Source organism: Abramis brama, assembly GCF_963993115.1.
Source record: "Abramis brama genome assembly, chromosome: 3".
Taxonomy (NCBI): domain Eukaryota; kingdom Metazoa; phylum Chordata; class Actinopteri; order Cypriniformes; family Leuciscidae; genus Abramis; species Abramis brama.
In genome coordinates, this window is record NC_139965.1 from 33,004,997 (window position 1) to 33,018,425 (window position 13,429).

Genomic DNA, 13,429 nt, shown 5'->3' on the forward strand with positions numbered 1-13,429 from the left:
AATTTTGAATAAAATAAAGTGTCTGCTGAAGGAGTTTACTTGCCAAAATGGCCTCCAGCACCGCCACTGTGTCTTGGCTCTCAAACTTTCTGTTGTTAGTGAACCAGTGGATAAGCTGCATCACCAGAGGTTCAAACAGCTGCCTCGTCACCTGAAGAAGTAGTCAAAGTTTCCATGTTTGTGGAACTTACACATGACTGACAGAGACTGATTAAAGTGGACAAAATGTGGACATGAAACTATGAACTTTAAGTGATTCTCAACCAGGGGGTCGGAGGGCACTAGGGGGCCTCATCAAATTTACTACGAGACGGGACTACGAGATGACTTGATTTTTTATTTTTTTTAAATGAATCATTCATTCATTCATTAAATATTACTTTATATATTTTTTAACAATTAAATAAATAACTTGCTGTAAATAATCTAACTTAACCTTTAAATAAAAAATAAATAAATCCAGGTATGAAATGTGTAAACTGACACTGTGTTTTTTATTTTAAATTATACCGTGAACAACTGCTGTTTTTATTGAAAAAACGTCACTGAAACTTCTTGACTCATTACTGGGTTAATTATCTTAATCCATTGAAAACTCTAGTTCCTCTGTCATAATTATAGGAGAAGTAACAGAGGAAATATCTTGGTCTACATGGGGGGCCTTGGATGCAAAAAGGTTGAGAACCACTGCTTCACAGTGTCTGATAAAGGACAAAAACTATGTTACATTAGAAAATCTGACTGTCAAATGAAATTTTTATTCTGTTCATCATATTTAAAGGGCACACATTAAGACCTGGTCGACGTCACAGGCCAGGCGTAGAAGAACAGGAAAGACTTTTCTGTGTAGGTTGTACATGGGAGGAGCAGATTTGTCGTCTTCTGTCATCTGGGCTCCTTTACCCACCATGTATATGACCAGACTGTGCAGAAGCTCACACGCTGCAATCTACACACCAGACAGAATTATCACTTTCAGCCTCAATTTATTGGCTGAATAAACAAAAGGTTAATAAACTTTAATCAACAATGACAAGAAAATTTGACTATGATTACTTTAGTTTGTCTGTCACTGGAGGACAGTGCGAGCTCTGTGACCCTTGGCAGGAAGGAGTCCAGGTAGATCTCAGGCTTTATGTCTTTAAAAGGCACAGCAAAACTCAGCCTCTTCTCACAGTCCCATGCCACAAAACGCTTCATCATGTCCTCCGCAGAAACAGCTGGGGTTAGATATGAGAAAATGCAATATATAAAGCTTAAAAAGAAGCAAGCAAAATGAACAAGTACTGCCTTTTAAAAAAAAGCCAACAACTAATTGATTTAACAGCAGCAGAAACAAAATAACCTGTCACAAGGCTCCTGTTGAGCTGTCCTCCCAAGTGTCCAAGCAGACGTACCACCCTGCGTCTCACAGCAGCAATCGGAGACTCATCTCCCTAACAGAGACCACAGTAACATGATCAGGACACTGTGTGCATGCAGTTACGTACATATTATATTATCAGAATCAGATTCACAGTATGTAACACAGTTACATCACAGAATCAATTACACAGACAAAATCAAAATATGGCAAACAAATCACCACAATCTAATTACCACAGACAAGTGCTTTGATTTCTTCAGGAGCCTCATCATGACTTTTCCATAACTTTTTGAACTTCCCGTTGACACAAACGTCACTTCCATATTGCTGTCATCTTGTTCTAATTGAATGATAAAAAACAAATAAAAAACAATCAGCTAATAAAGGAATTTGATAATAATCACTGACCCTTAGATATCCAAGTAGTATATTTAGAAAAAATAGTAACCAGTGACCATTTCTTTGACAGTACAGTATTTGAGATAAATATGATGAGGTTACAAATAACTGACCAGAGTTACTGGTTGTTTTGAGGTAGCCATCTAAATGTGGCAGTATGTCTGCGTAGTGCGACTGCATGATGGCAGAAGGGATCAGAGAAGACCAGGACTCCAGAGCATCCAGCGCTGCTGTGGCTAGAGGAGCATGACTCAAACCCAGACGCAGAGCAGCCTTCAAACAAAACAATGAAAACAGATGATCATTCCATACATATATCATGCTTCAATTTATGTTACTTAATCACTTTAGAATGTGATTGCTATTTACTGTAAATTAAAAATAGAATGTTGATAATCACAACATTTCCCATTTGCTTCCCTTTCCTAACCTGCAGAGCTGGTATATATGCCTTGATATCCAGAGCCACCATGTCAGGATGAAGAGAGAGGGTGAACATCAGACAGGCAGCCAGTAGCTCGTCTTTATATTGTTTCATACGTACACAAACCTGAGGAAATAACAAAAACTTTCACCCTTCAAATCATCACATTCATCATACACAACAATATGACCAGAAACAAAATACTTTGATGAATGAAACATAAAGCTGACTGCAATGTTCAAGCATCTATCACAGAAATAAAGTGACGAAAAGGGTCAAAAGGTCACCTCCTTTCCAAACTTTGCAAGGAGCGAAAAACAGGCACTCTCCATGGTGGAGCAGCCACCACCACCAACACTTTTAGGCCCTTGTTTTAGATCCTATAAGCAAAAGATACTGGTTTTGTCAAGGTTCATCAACACATTAAATTGAGGAGTTAATGTGATGGAGAGTGTGTATTACCTGAAAATAGTGGATTTTCTTGGCAATGCTCATAGAGAGGGAGAGGAGCTTATAAAAGCCGCTGACCAGAGGGAAACGTATTGATTGCAGAATGAGCTCGTGACACAGGGGGTACATCCACTGGGCAAAATACTCAGGATTTCTTGAAGGCAATAAGTCACTATAGAGAAGATAACAATAAGGGCGCAAATAAGATTTGTTGTTTGTTTGATTGATTGATTTCTGACATTACCAATAGAAAAAAAAAAGTTTTGGCACCTGCAAAAGTCAACCAAGTTGATAAAGGCAATAAAGTCTTTGGGTTTGTTGGGTATCAGGTTTGCTGTGGGGTCAGATGAAGGCATAAATCCAGCACTTGCTTCACTCTGGGCCTGAGAAAAAGAAGAAATACTTTACAAAACTGGCCATAACATTTGTTAACATCTAACATTTGTGTTTCAAGTTTATTTCTTATATGTACTGCTTTAGTACACACACAAAAATTTCCTCTACAGTCTTCAGAAATACTGTGAGCAGCATTTAGTGAGGAAGAATTGGGGGACCGTAAATTATTGCCACGGTTTTTCCAGGTTTATGATCATTTAAATCATCCATTTGGAATTCCTGTACATAACTTATTGAAAATAAGTTATGTTTTTTGCTTTTTATTTCTGCTCCGTTTCTTTAACTACCCACACTTTTACTATCCATTCAAGGTGCAGCACTGCAACATTACCTCATCTGCTGCATTGACTTTCTGCACTGAAAGATCAAGTTTCTCCACAATCTTCATGACTGACTGCACCAGTGCATCGTATAAGTGTCGGTTTATGTCTCTCAGGTTGTAGTTCTTGGCAACTGGAGCTCCATCCATGAATCCTGTGTCCTACAATCACAGCAAATTAGATCAGTTCAGACATTAGATGAATCTGCTTTAATCTAGATTCAACAGCTTTTATGATTACATGGTCACATTCAAACCCAATAATACATCATTAAAACACTAACAAATTAAACCATTACCTTAACTAGATAATTAAATTAAACCTGTGTTCATCAAATAAACATCTAATTTCTTACTTTAAAGTTTTCACAGTCCAGAAGCCCTTTAAAGAGGTCAAGGTAGTGCTTAGAGGAAGGAACTTTCCATTTCCCAGAGCGCACCAGGGTGGAATCCTCCTCAGCTTGAGAACCACCGGAATGAATGCTCCCTTCCTGACAGTGAATAAATATGTACCACTTAGACATTTAGATTTCATGATAATTATAATTTAAACAAACAAAAAAAGCAAAACGATCAGCACTTTTAGCAAAAACACTTACTTCTGAGTGAACCGGCTTAGAGCACACTCTGATCAGGCCTTGGTGAACTGTTGTTGAAGAAATTAAGAGTGTGAGCGCTGGTAAAAACTAACCTAGAATCAGATCAGGCAAGCTAACCTCCAGCTCATCCTTACCCACAGAACTAGTGAAACTCCACAGGACAGGACCTCGAACTGCCATGGCAACAAACACCTTGATGATGGAGCGGCAGGTGGCATACTGCATTCTCTGGCTGTACTGAGGGAAGCTGTCCATCTGAACCACAAGGAGGCGCTCTAGCACGGGAGTGTACACTTCAGGGATCTGTAACCAGTTATAGAAATTACAATAGAATCTGCTAGGTAAGGTTAAAGGTAACAAACAGTAGCGGCTCCTGACAGTAAATTTATGTAGAGCAGATTCTGGGTCTTCGAGCTAGTTTATTATAAACATTTTGAAGCTTTATATTGTAATCGCTGAACACGCAGTAAACTTATGGCAGAGGTCTGGTGTCCTTGCATTATTCAGCCTGATGGTGGCACTCTAATCGACAGGCTTTAAGTACACACCATCTTAGAATTGCCTTAAAGGGATAGTTCAACCAAAAATTTAAATTAGCCCATGATTTACTCACCCTGAAGCCATCCTAGGTGTATATGCCATTCTTCTTTCAGACAAATACAATCTGAGTTATATTAAAAAATGTCCTGGCTCTTCCAAGCTTTATAATGGGAGTGAATGGCTATAGAAAATCTGAAGCCCAAAAAAGTGCATCTATTCATGATAAAAATACTCCACACGGCTCCGGGGGGTTAATAAAGGCCTTCTGAAGTGAAGCCATGGGTTTTTGTAAGAAAAATATATTTTATTTATATTTATAACTTTATAATCTAAAATAACTAGCTTTCGCCAGACATCATATGTCATATACACCTAGGATGGCATCAGGGTGAGTAAATCATGGGCTAATTTTCATTTTTGGGTGAACTATCCCTTTAATATACAATTTATTGCCTCCAAATGTTGTTTTAGAATATTACAGAATATTGGTGAGGACAGAACAAACATAAAGCAAACACAACAGAACTATATAAAGGCTATTCCCATGAGCATGTTTTAACTTAAATAATTTATATTTTCATAATTTGATACGCTACTCCGGGAAGAACAGACATGCCAACTATTTACTGATCTGATGAAGACTAATATACTCATCACGACTAATAAACTCATCACTGAAGCAGATTGAAATCGTCTTGGTCTGGAGCAAGGTTTACGTAAGGTAACATGAAATTAAGTGGGGCAGTGTGAAATCTCCCCCAATGGCTCAAAATTAGAGAGTGCTGCAGTTCCATTTTTCACCACTGATTTACATTGGAAAATTGTGGGGTGCTGTAGAGCAGGGGAGGGCTCAGGCACCCACTGCCCCACTTAATACCATAATATATGGCTGTCGCAGCCATTGTTACATTTTATTATATCCTGCTCACTTTACGACTTAAAATAATCTAGAAAATATACATATGTTCATCTGACTCGATGACATGAGACAATTTAAAGTAATTTTGTTATCCTAAATTGATGAAGTAGCCACTTTGAGCAGAGGAGGGGACTAAAAATACTTACCTAAATTACCTAAATACTGAATATTGATTTAAAATGCCAATAAACCAATTAGATAAACCAAAAGCTAGATAAGATCTACATCTACAATGTGATTCACAGCTCATAGTAAAGGAGATGTATCTTACCCGGTCAAGGTGTATCAGAACACTAGCTATGGAGTCGAGGAAGCTTGGCAGCTGGTAGACATTGTCATCCTCCCGGTCAGACTCAGTCAGGTACATCTGCTTGCACCGCTGAATGAGCTCTGTATACATCAGATCTACATCCCGAGGGCACACCACCTTACACGGCTAAAGGCAAACAAATACAAAACACAGTCAGAAAATCTCATCCATTTAGCCTGAAATAGAAACAATTACATTAGTGCAAATGAAAAATAATTAGATCAAATAGAATCAGCAATACTAAACAGATATATTTTGCTGATATTAAAAAAAAGTGGACTTGCTATGAGACTTTAATTACAGTATAGACTATTCTTCTTATTCTAATAAAATGTCCAGATACCAACCGCAGCAAACAGGCCATATCCTCTGATAGCAATGGACAGTTCTTTATTAGTGGATTCCATGGTCCTGATGATAGCACAGAACTTCTGCATGAAGAACTTCAGCTTGCTTTTGTGCAACTCAATGTTCTCTGCCACAAGAGTAGCCACCTTTACAGCAATGAGAGGAAGAGTTTGAAAAGATCATGGTCATCATAACCAAGCTGAACATCTCTCAACACAAATAAAAAAATAATAATAATATGAAACTATGTATACATTTAATAATCAATAAATAGAAAATACCTGTTTTAGGAAAGACTCTAGTGCTGTGTAACTACTCTTTTTCAGCTCTCCATTTATATGTCCACAAAGTTTGGACATGACATCAAAGATAGACATGTAATGATCCATGAGACAGTTGCCGAACTGGCTTGAGTGCTTAGCAAACAGTTTGAGACCGGCTGTCAAGAGTAAAAAAAGACAAGGAATGAGTTCAACATTGGCAGCATGGTATGAAAATACATGTTGATATCTAATTCCACTTACCAAAGATGACTGCATATCGTTTCATATCAGTCTATAGAGACATAAGAAAGGAAGAAGTGCATTTATTGGGAGCTCTTAATGGAAAATGTGACTGAGCTGCACATGTACTATACAAAAGGGTAAAATAACAAGTTAACACTCTTCATTAATCCTACCTGTGGACAAATCGCCTTTAGCGCATATTCAAAGATTTCTTTTGACGTAACCGGGTCTGTTTAAAGCAAAACAGTGAGCATATTCGTTTAATTAGGTTAAGGCCAGTGCAGGACAGTAAATTTACACAAACACACACCCACCTTCTTCCACTGATTTGGTGAAGTTCACCATCAGAGCGGTGATTCCTTTCAGGCAGCCAGCAACAACAGCAAGTTTGGGCTCCTTTGTAGTAGATGTCATCTGAAAACCATTGATTTAGCATTTGCCAATTTTATACATGCACATAAGAGCACATATCCATATGCGGAAGGGATGCCTTTACCTGTCCTTTCAGTTCACCCAGGTAGGCCTTGTAGAGTTTTTCAGAGTTGTTGACCATCTCACTGGGGTGCACTTCACCCAGCACTCCAAGAAGTTCATAAATGCAACCCAGCACTGTTGGTAGTCAATTTGATGTTTCAATAATGCATATGTGGTAACGTGTTTGTTTGTATTCTGACATGCAATCATAATCAGTCATATGAAGATTGGTGGCAATGCCAACATAGTTTTGCTACATAACACAATTTAAACAGACACAATAAGCCTAATGTTTTTATGATTTCTTCACTTGCCTGTATCAGGTATCTTATTCTTCTGACATAACTCTCCATAAAATTTGTTGAACATATCCCCAACTTTGAGATCCTGGGTGATGCTGGAGTCTTTCGTGAGATACAGTATCTAGAGAGATTTTTGAAATGTGTTAACACGGTTTGTCTGTGAATATCAAAATATGTCATTAGCACAGACATGTTCACAATTCTCGGACTCCAAGTAAGAATTAAAAAGTGAGAATAAACTAAACGTTACTTTGTATTGTGATGTTCAAAGGAAATTGTTCTCCTTGCAGATGTCAAGTCAGTTGGCTACCAGTCTTTAAATGACTTACAGTAAGTGCAAGTTGGCATGTCTGGGTAGGTATCAGCATACACTAGGTCAACAGTGTGTATATAGAACTCACTTTGATTAGGAGATCTAAAGCAGGGCTTCTGCACTTTGCAGCTTTGTCCTTTGTGTAGACAACCATACAAATGTCCTATCCATGCAGAGAGAGGAAAAAATACTCAGATGTGCCAAAATACAGCAAGTTTGTGGTACCAAAGGTGACATATATAATTAGTCAACCTTAAAAATACACATTAAAATGTGATGCCAAACCAGAAAGAAATTTGCCAACTGCTGAAGGTACCTTTAGGTCGACAGCATAGTTCTTCTCCCATCCACGGACAGTGACTGACATTCTCTGTAGAAATGCCCCTAAGAAATTGAGAATCTCCACTCTTGTATCACGGAGCTGTGGATAAACGTATGATCAATATCTTTGTAATAATGTTATAATTTTATAATTAAATAATACATGTATAATTGTTAGAATTTGCCCTAAACACCTCTCACCGTTTCATTAGAGAGAGACTTTCGGAGAAAGCTAAGCAATCCCTCTTCCTTTGCAAAAAGCAAAGATGTCTGTAAAACTGAAAGTGAAAAGCATTAGAACATATTTCAAGATTAATTGTCATCAGGATAATTAAAAAGGCAACCTCTGGGTTGGCCTTGAACCACTTGAGGTGGCAGTTGAAAAGAGAATGATAAACAAACTGATGACTATCATGGACAATACATATATCACCCTCTACATGAAATGTTCATTGGCATGCAGAGCACCCTCAGCTATAGGATGGTCCTTCCTTGCTGCAAAAGGGAGCCTTATGGAAGTTCACTTGTGCTTTCTGCCATAAGACTGAACAAGCTATCACCTATGTTCAGAGTTACCAATGACTGTACTTGTTGGTAGCCAACTGTACTTGAGCTTGTTGGCGGACTAAATCTTTCATTGCAGATATCTTTCTCATCCCTTGCCTGAACAAATACACACATATTCTTCTATATATGGGAATAAACTTGTGTTTTTTGTTGTTGTTTTTTTTAATGTGTGGTACAGTTGTTTATTTTTGTCTGGCTGCTCTTGCACTTTAATTTCCCCTTTAAAATAGCTAGCTATCTGTCCATCTATCTATTAATAGTGAGTTTATATGCATACATTATTTTGTTGAACAATAGGATAGGAGTTCATGTGCATGCAGCTATTCATCCTTAATTAACCTGGATAACATTACGATTTACAAATCTCTGTCAGTCTGCTCCATGTGCCACTGTAATCTGTATAAGTATCAAATTTAGGCATAAAAGTAATGAATACAAACATTTTGTTTTTGCATTTTGTATAAACACAACGCAATGCTTTTTGCATGAAAAGGTTCTTACCCAGTTCATTGTGATTTTTAGTTATCATGCATTCCTGCCCCAAGTCTCCAATAATGTCATGGCAGACTATAGCAGCATTCCTGTTCTCTATGTCTCCAAGTAATGAATGAAGCTTTAGGAGATAACCCTGAATCCCTCCGACAGTAGAAGTATCGGAAGACATAATTTGTCTCTGTTGTTTACATCAGAAATGATTAAACGTTGACAGCTCATGTAAATAATGTGAGTTTGCTTCAGGGCGGCAAAAGTAACAGAACAACACAAACACATGCGCACACGTTCACTTCCTGCTTGAGCTGCACGCACGTCACTCTGGAGGAACAATAACTTCTATCACCCGCTGGATGTCGCTGTTTGATACCTCGAGCATAGACAGAATATAAACGACCTCGAGTGGTTGTCTGGCAAGCAACAAAATAAATCAGAATGAGGTTTTGCTTTTCCGCCAATCAAAACGAGTTATAATTATCAGATAAATCCAACTTTACAGCTAAAATATTAAGCTAGGGTTAAATTAGGTATAGTGAAAGCACCAGAGGTGGACAACTTCCTTACTTGAGTGAAAGTACAAATACTAGGCCTACTGGTCAAGTATTACTCAGTTAAGTAAAAGTTGTAAAGACCGATTTTTACTTAAATTAAAAGTACAGAAGTAGCCTACTCGTTTTTAAAAGTACTTAAGTATCAAAAGTAATTAAAGTAAATGTCAATGCATTGTTTTATTATTGTTGCATTGTTGTATGTAATACTTACCTTATGCCTCTGAATCTATGCCTGCCAACACTCTCAGAAAATAAAGTACATTAAAGTACCTTTAGGGGTACAATGGCTTGTTACTGGAGCTGTACCCTCAAGGGTACAATATTGTACCTTAATCTTTAAAAGAAACGGTACATAGGCTATATGTACCTTTTAATGCTTTTTGACCCTCAAAAAGGTATATGTACCTTGAGGTCCAATAATAAGCCCTATGGGGCACGTTAGTGTAGATTGTACCTTGGGGGACAGAAATGGACTCCTGTACCCCTATTTCTGACAGTGTTCCTACCCTTATATCAATATAAAATTTATTTCTATAACACAGTTCCAGTAGTGGGATTGAATAAGTGCACTCAATAACGTCCACAATGGTTTCGGACACCCAACTGGCTGTTCCCTCAATTGTGCCCTATTTAAAGTTTTTTGGCTTTTAGAATGAATATAGCCTTCTGTTATCTATACTTTAAAAAAAAGTCTGTGCTCCAAAACACTCGAATTTAGAAGACCAACTACAACACACTAGCCTGTGTTGTAGTTGTACCCACTACTCACTACCCACTACTGTACCCACTACAACACACTAGCCTGGATAACACATTTACCAGAAGTACTCCCAACATAAAAACATCCTTATGAGATAATTATCCACTACGGGAAATGGCTGAAATGGCTGGACACAGTAGAGACGTCACCTCATCATAATCCATCACTGAATTCGGTACATCTAATGCCAAAGATGTGGACCCAAAATTATGAGGAAAAAAGATAGCAAGAAAAAAACATTTTAATCATAAACATATTCAAAAATGAACATTATTTATAAGTTTATTTTCATAAACTTTTTTTATATCATGTTTTGTTTGACTTTTGCAAACTGATAAAAACTGAAGAAAACAGATTTGCTGATCTTTTAATCATTATTCAAGGAATGTTATAATGCCCGTTATAATGCTCTCATTCATTTTATTTCAACCAAGTAAATAGATGGACTTCAAGAGTAGATTTTGCAAGTTAATTTGCAAGTTGTCATCTCACCCATGGTGGATTCTCTGCTTCTTTGACAAGGCTCCTTGTATAAAGATGAAAATGAGGAAAAAAATGGCCTACAGTCAAATGAAGGGTTGATTTTTGCTTCATTGCAGCAGGATACCAAGAGCCTGAACACTAAACGTACAGCAGTAGCCGCCCGCTTCTTCTTGAGGAAATTACAGCAATATTTATATTGATCTCTTGTTAAAAAGTCATGTGCAGTTGCAAGAGATAACAAATATGTTGCAAATTAATGAGATAAACATATCATTTAAAAACTTTGGTAAGACATTTAGTTTTGTTGAAACAATCAGACAGTTAATTCAATAGAAGGTAAATGTATTTTCTCTCTCTCACTCACACACACACACACACACACACACACACACACACACACACACACACACACACACACACACATATTCTGTTTTGAGAAGTGCATGAAATAGGATAATTGGATAAAAGGAAATTCTGACTCATATTTTTATTTTCACTTGAAACTGAACATTAAACAAACACTACTTTTACATTCTGCTGATTTACCTTTGTAATCCAATCATGTATTTAAGTTTTTATTGTCTCAAAAAGCTTGTCTCATCTCATACTGAGCAATTGAGCTAATGTCTACACATAATTTAAAATATTTTGTGACAGGAAGTGTCAACATTCAGTAGTCACCATTCAGCAATGCATCTTGTTCTTTCATAAAGCTCCACAGAAAAGAAGAATGAATGTTTACTGAATCTTGTGTAGTTTTTGTTATTTTTTTCTTAATATTCTTAATATTTATTTGTAAAATGTTGGATCTTATTTGTTAAATGTAAGAAACTTTTGCCAACATATATAGTTATGTATTGTAAATTAGTATTACCTGCATTATTTCAGGTCCTGTGATGTAGCCTATCCCCTCCAACAAATTAATGCAAATTGTGTGTAGATAAGAGTAGCCTAGCCTATCAAAACTGTAAATGTCATGATCCTAAGGGATGCTCCTTTTTACTAAATGTAAAATAAGTCTCAGGTGTCCCCAGAATGTGTCTGTGAAGTTTCAGCTCAAAATACCCCACAGATAATTGTATTATACGATGACCGGGAAGGAACATGTTCAGTTCACTTAGTTTTGTCGTGGCCACGACATGTTAACTTGTGGGGACACGATGTAAAGTGTTGAGGGAACGATATATTTTTCTTGTGGCTATACGACTTCTTTATGTTGAAGGAATGACATTTCTCATGCTATGAATTAAATGCGTAAACAACCTGTGCGACCACAGCAACCTGGTATTATCATAAATGGATAGGCCTATAATATTTATTTTTAATCAAGAATGACAAAATAAGGGCGGAATTAAGAAATTATTATATTATATCCTAATATATCGCGTGCAATGTAGCCTATAGACAAAAGCTGGCTCTCAGCCGGCGTGTACCATGATGAGTATTAAGTTCTCTTTCATATGCGCTCAAACTGTCAAATACACACAAGGTTCACATGACCACAGTCCATTATGTCAGTGAATGTAAACAGCAAGTAAAGAAATCGCATGTGTATATTAGATCTGTGTATTAAAGTGAAAACAGTGTAATATAGACAGTAAATACTGTTATGCTGTTAATACGAATCAAAGGAAAAAAAACAGAAAATCACTCACTGCTTTTGACTGAATAACTTTAGTGGCTTTGATAAGAAAACGTTTCTTAATTGAATGCTTCTGTTAAATGCTCTGGCAAGGAGATAAACATGGTGTACAGCTCACTCAGGGCGGGGTCTATGCTAATAGACTGTCAGCAGTCGTGGGCGGGGCCTGCGAAATGAGACACAAAAGCTACAATCTGCAAAGGCTTGTTCTGAGACACTGCTTATGATTTATGGGGATTAAAAAATAAGTGGGTGGATTTTTAGCTTTATATTGTGGCTGTGTACACACACTGCCGACACACATTTATGTTCAAACACCATGTAAGAGTGAATTTTGCATAATGGGTCCCCTTTAAACAGCTGCATGAGCTACAGTGCAGATATGACTGTATTCATTCATCAAAGATTTATTTCATTACAATAAACCAAAGATTACAAAAAATAAAAACACATAGGGCCCTATTTTAACGATCTGAAACGCAAGTGTCAAAGCGCAAAGCGCAAGTAACTTTGTGGGCGGGTCTTGGCGCTGTTGCTATTATACCGGCGGGATAAATGACTCTTGCGCCAGGCGCAAATCTAAAATGGGTTGGTCTGAAGTAGCTTCATTATTCATAGGTGTGGTTTGGGCGTAACGTGAAATAAACCAATCAGAGCGTCATCTCACATTCCCTTTAAGAGCAGGCGCGCTTTTTCCTTGGCGTATTTGCTATTATAACGGCGGATTTGCCAGACGCGCGCCAGGAGCGGTTCACAGCCGAGGAGACCAACGTTCTCGTCACGGCCGTAAAAGAGAGAGAAGTGACATTGGGGATGGAGAAACACACCCAAATTAGCTTCGGTTAAACAGGTATATAATAATGTGGGTAAATGTGTAAGCTAGATCTATCTATCTATCTATCTATCTATCTATCTATCTATCTATCTATCGTTTGTAATAATATGATT

At 37.4% G+C, this 13,429-nt stretch overlaps 1 protein-coding gene across 1 annotated transcript in view; it reads right to left on the minus strand.

The window, feature by feature from the left end:
- Positions 1-9,330, minus strand: part of prkdc (protein kinase, DNA-activated, catalytic subunit) — a 33,222-nt gene extending 23,892 nt beyond the window's left edge. The window contains exons 1-26 of the mRNA XM_084109446.1: positions 9,055-9,330; positions 8,188-8,264; positions 7,982-8,086; positions 7,754-7,828; positions 7,365-7,473; positions 7,073-7,185; positions 6,891-6,990; positions 6,750-6,805; positions 6,595-6,625; positions 6,352-6,509; positions 6,070-6,216; positions 5,684-5,848; positions 4,088-4,256; positions 3,954-4,000; positions 3,711-3,845; positions 3,367-3,516; positions 2,910-3,022; positions 2,652-2,811; positions 2,477-2,569; positions 2,196-2,315; positions 1,879-2,038; positions 1,600-1,706; positions 1,346-1,436; positions 1,057-1,220; positions 797-949; positions 44-151 (exon numbers count right to left, since the gene is read on the minus strand). Coding sequence (XP_083965572.1) covers positions 44-151; positions 797-949; positions 1,057-1,220; positions 1,346-1,436; positions 1,600-1,706; positions 1,879-2,038; positions 2,196-2,315; positions 2,477-2,569; positions 2,652-2,811; positions 2,910-3,022; positions 3,367-3,516; positions 3,711-3,845; positions 3,954-4,000; positions 4,088-4,256; positions 5,684-5,848; positions 6,070-6,216; positions 6,352-6,509; positions 6,595-6,625; positions 6,750-6,805; positions 6,891-6,990; positions 7,073-7,185; positions 7,365-7,473; positions 7,754-7,828; positions 7,982-8,086; positions 8,188-8,264; positions 9,055-9,217 — 3,069 coding nt within the window. The 5' untranslated portion in view covers positions 9,218-9,330. The remainder of the gene's footprint in view (positions 1-43; positions 152-796; positions 950-1,056; positions 1,221-1,345; positions 1,437-1,599; positions 1,707-1,878; positions 2,039-2,195; positions 2,316-2,476; positions 2,570-2,651; positions 2,812-2,909; positions 3,023-3,366; positions 3,517-3,710; positions 3,846-3,953; positions 4,001-4,087; positions 4,257-5,683; positions 5,849-6,069; positions 6,217-6,351; positions 6,510-6,594; positions 6,626-6,749; positions 6,806-6,890; positions 6,991-7,072; positions 7,186-7,364; positions 7,474-7,753; positions 7,829-7,981; positions 8,087-8,187; positions 8,265-9,054) is intronic.
- Positions 9,331-13,429: the final 4,099 nt, after the last annotated feature.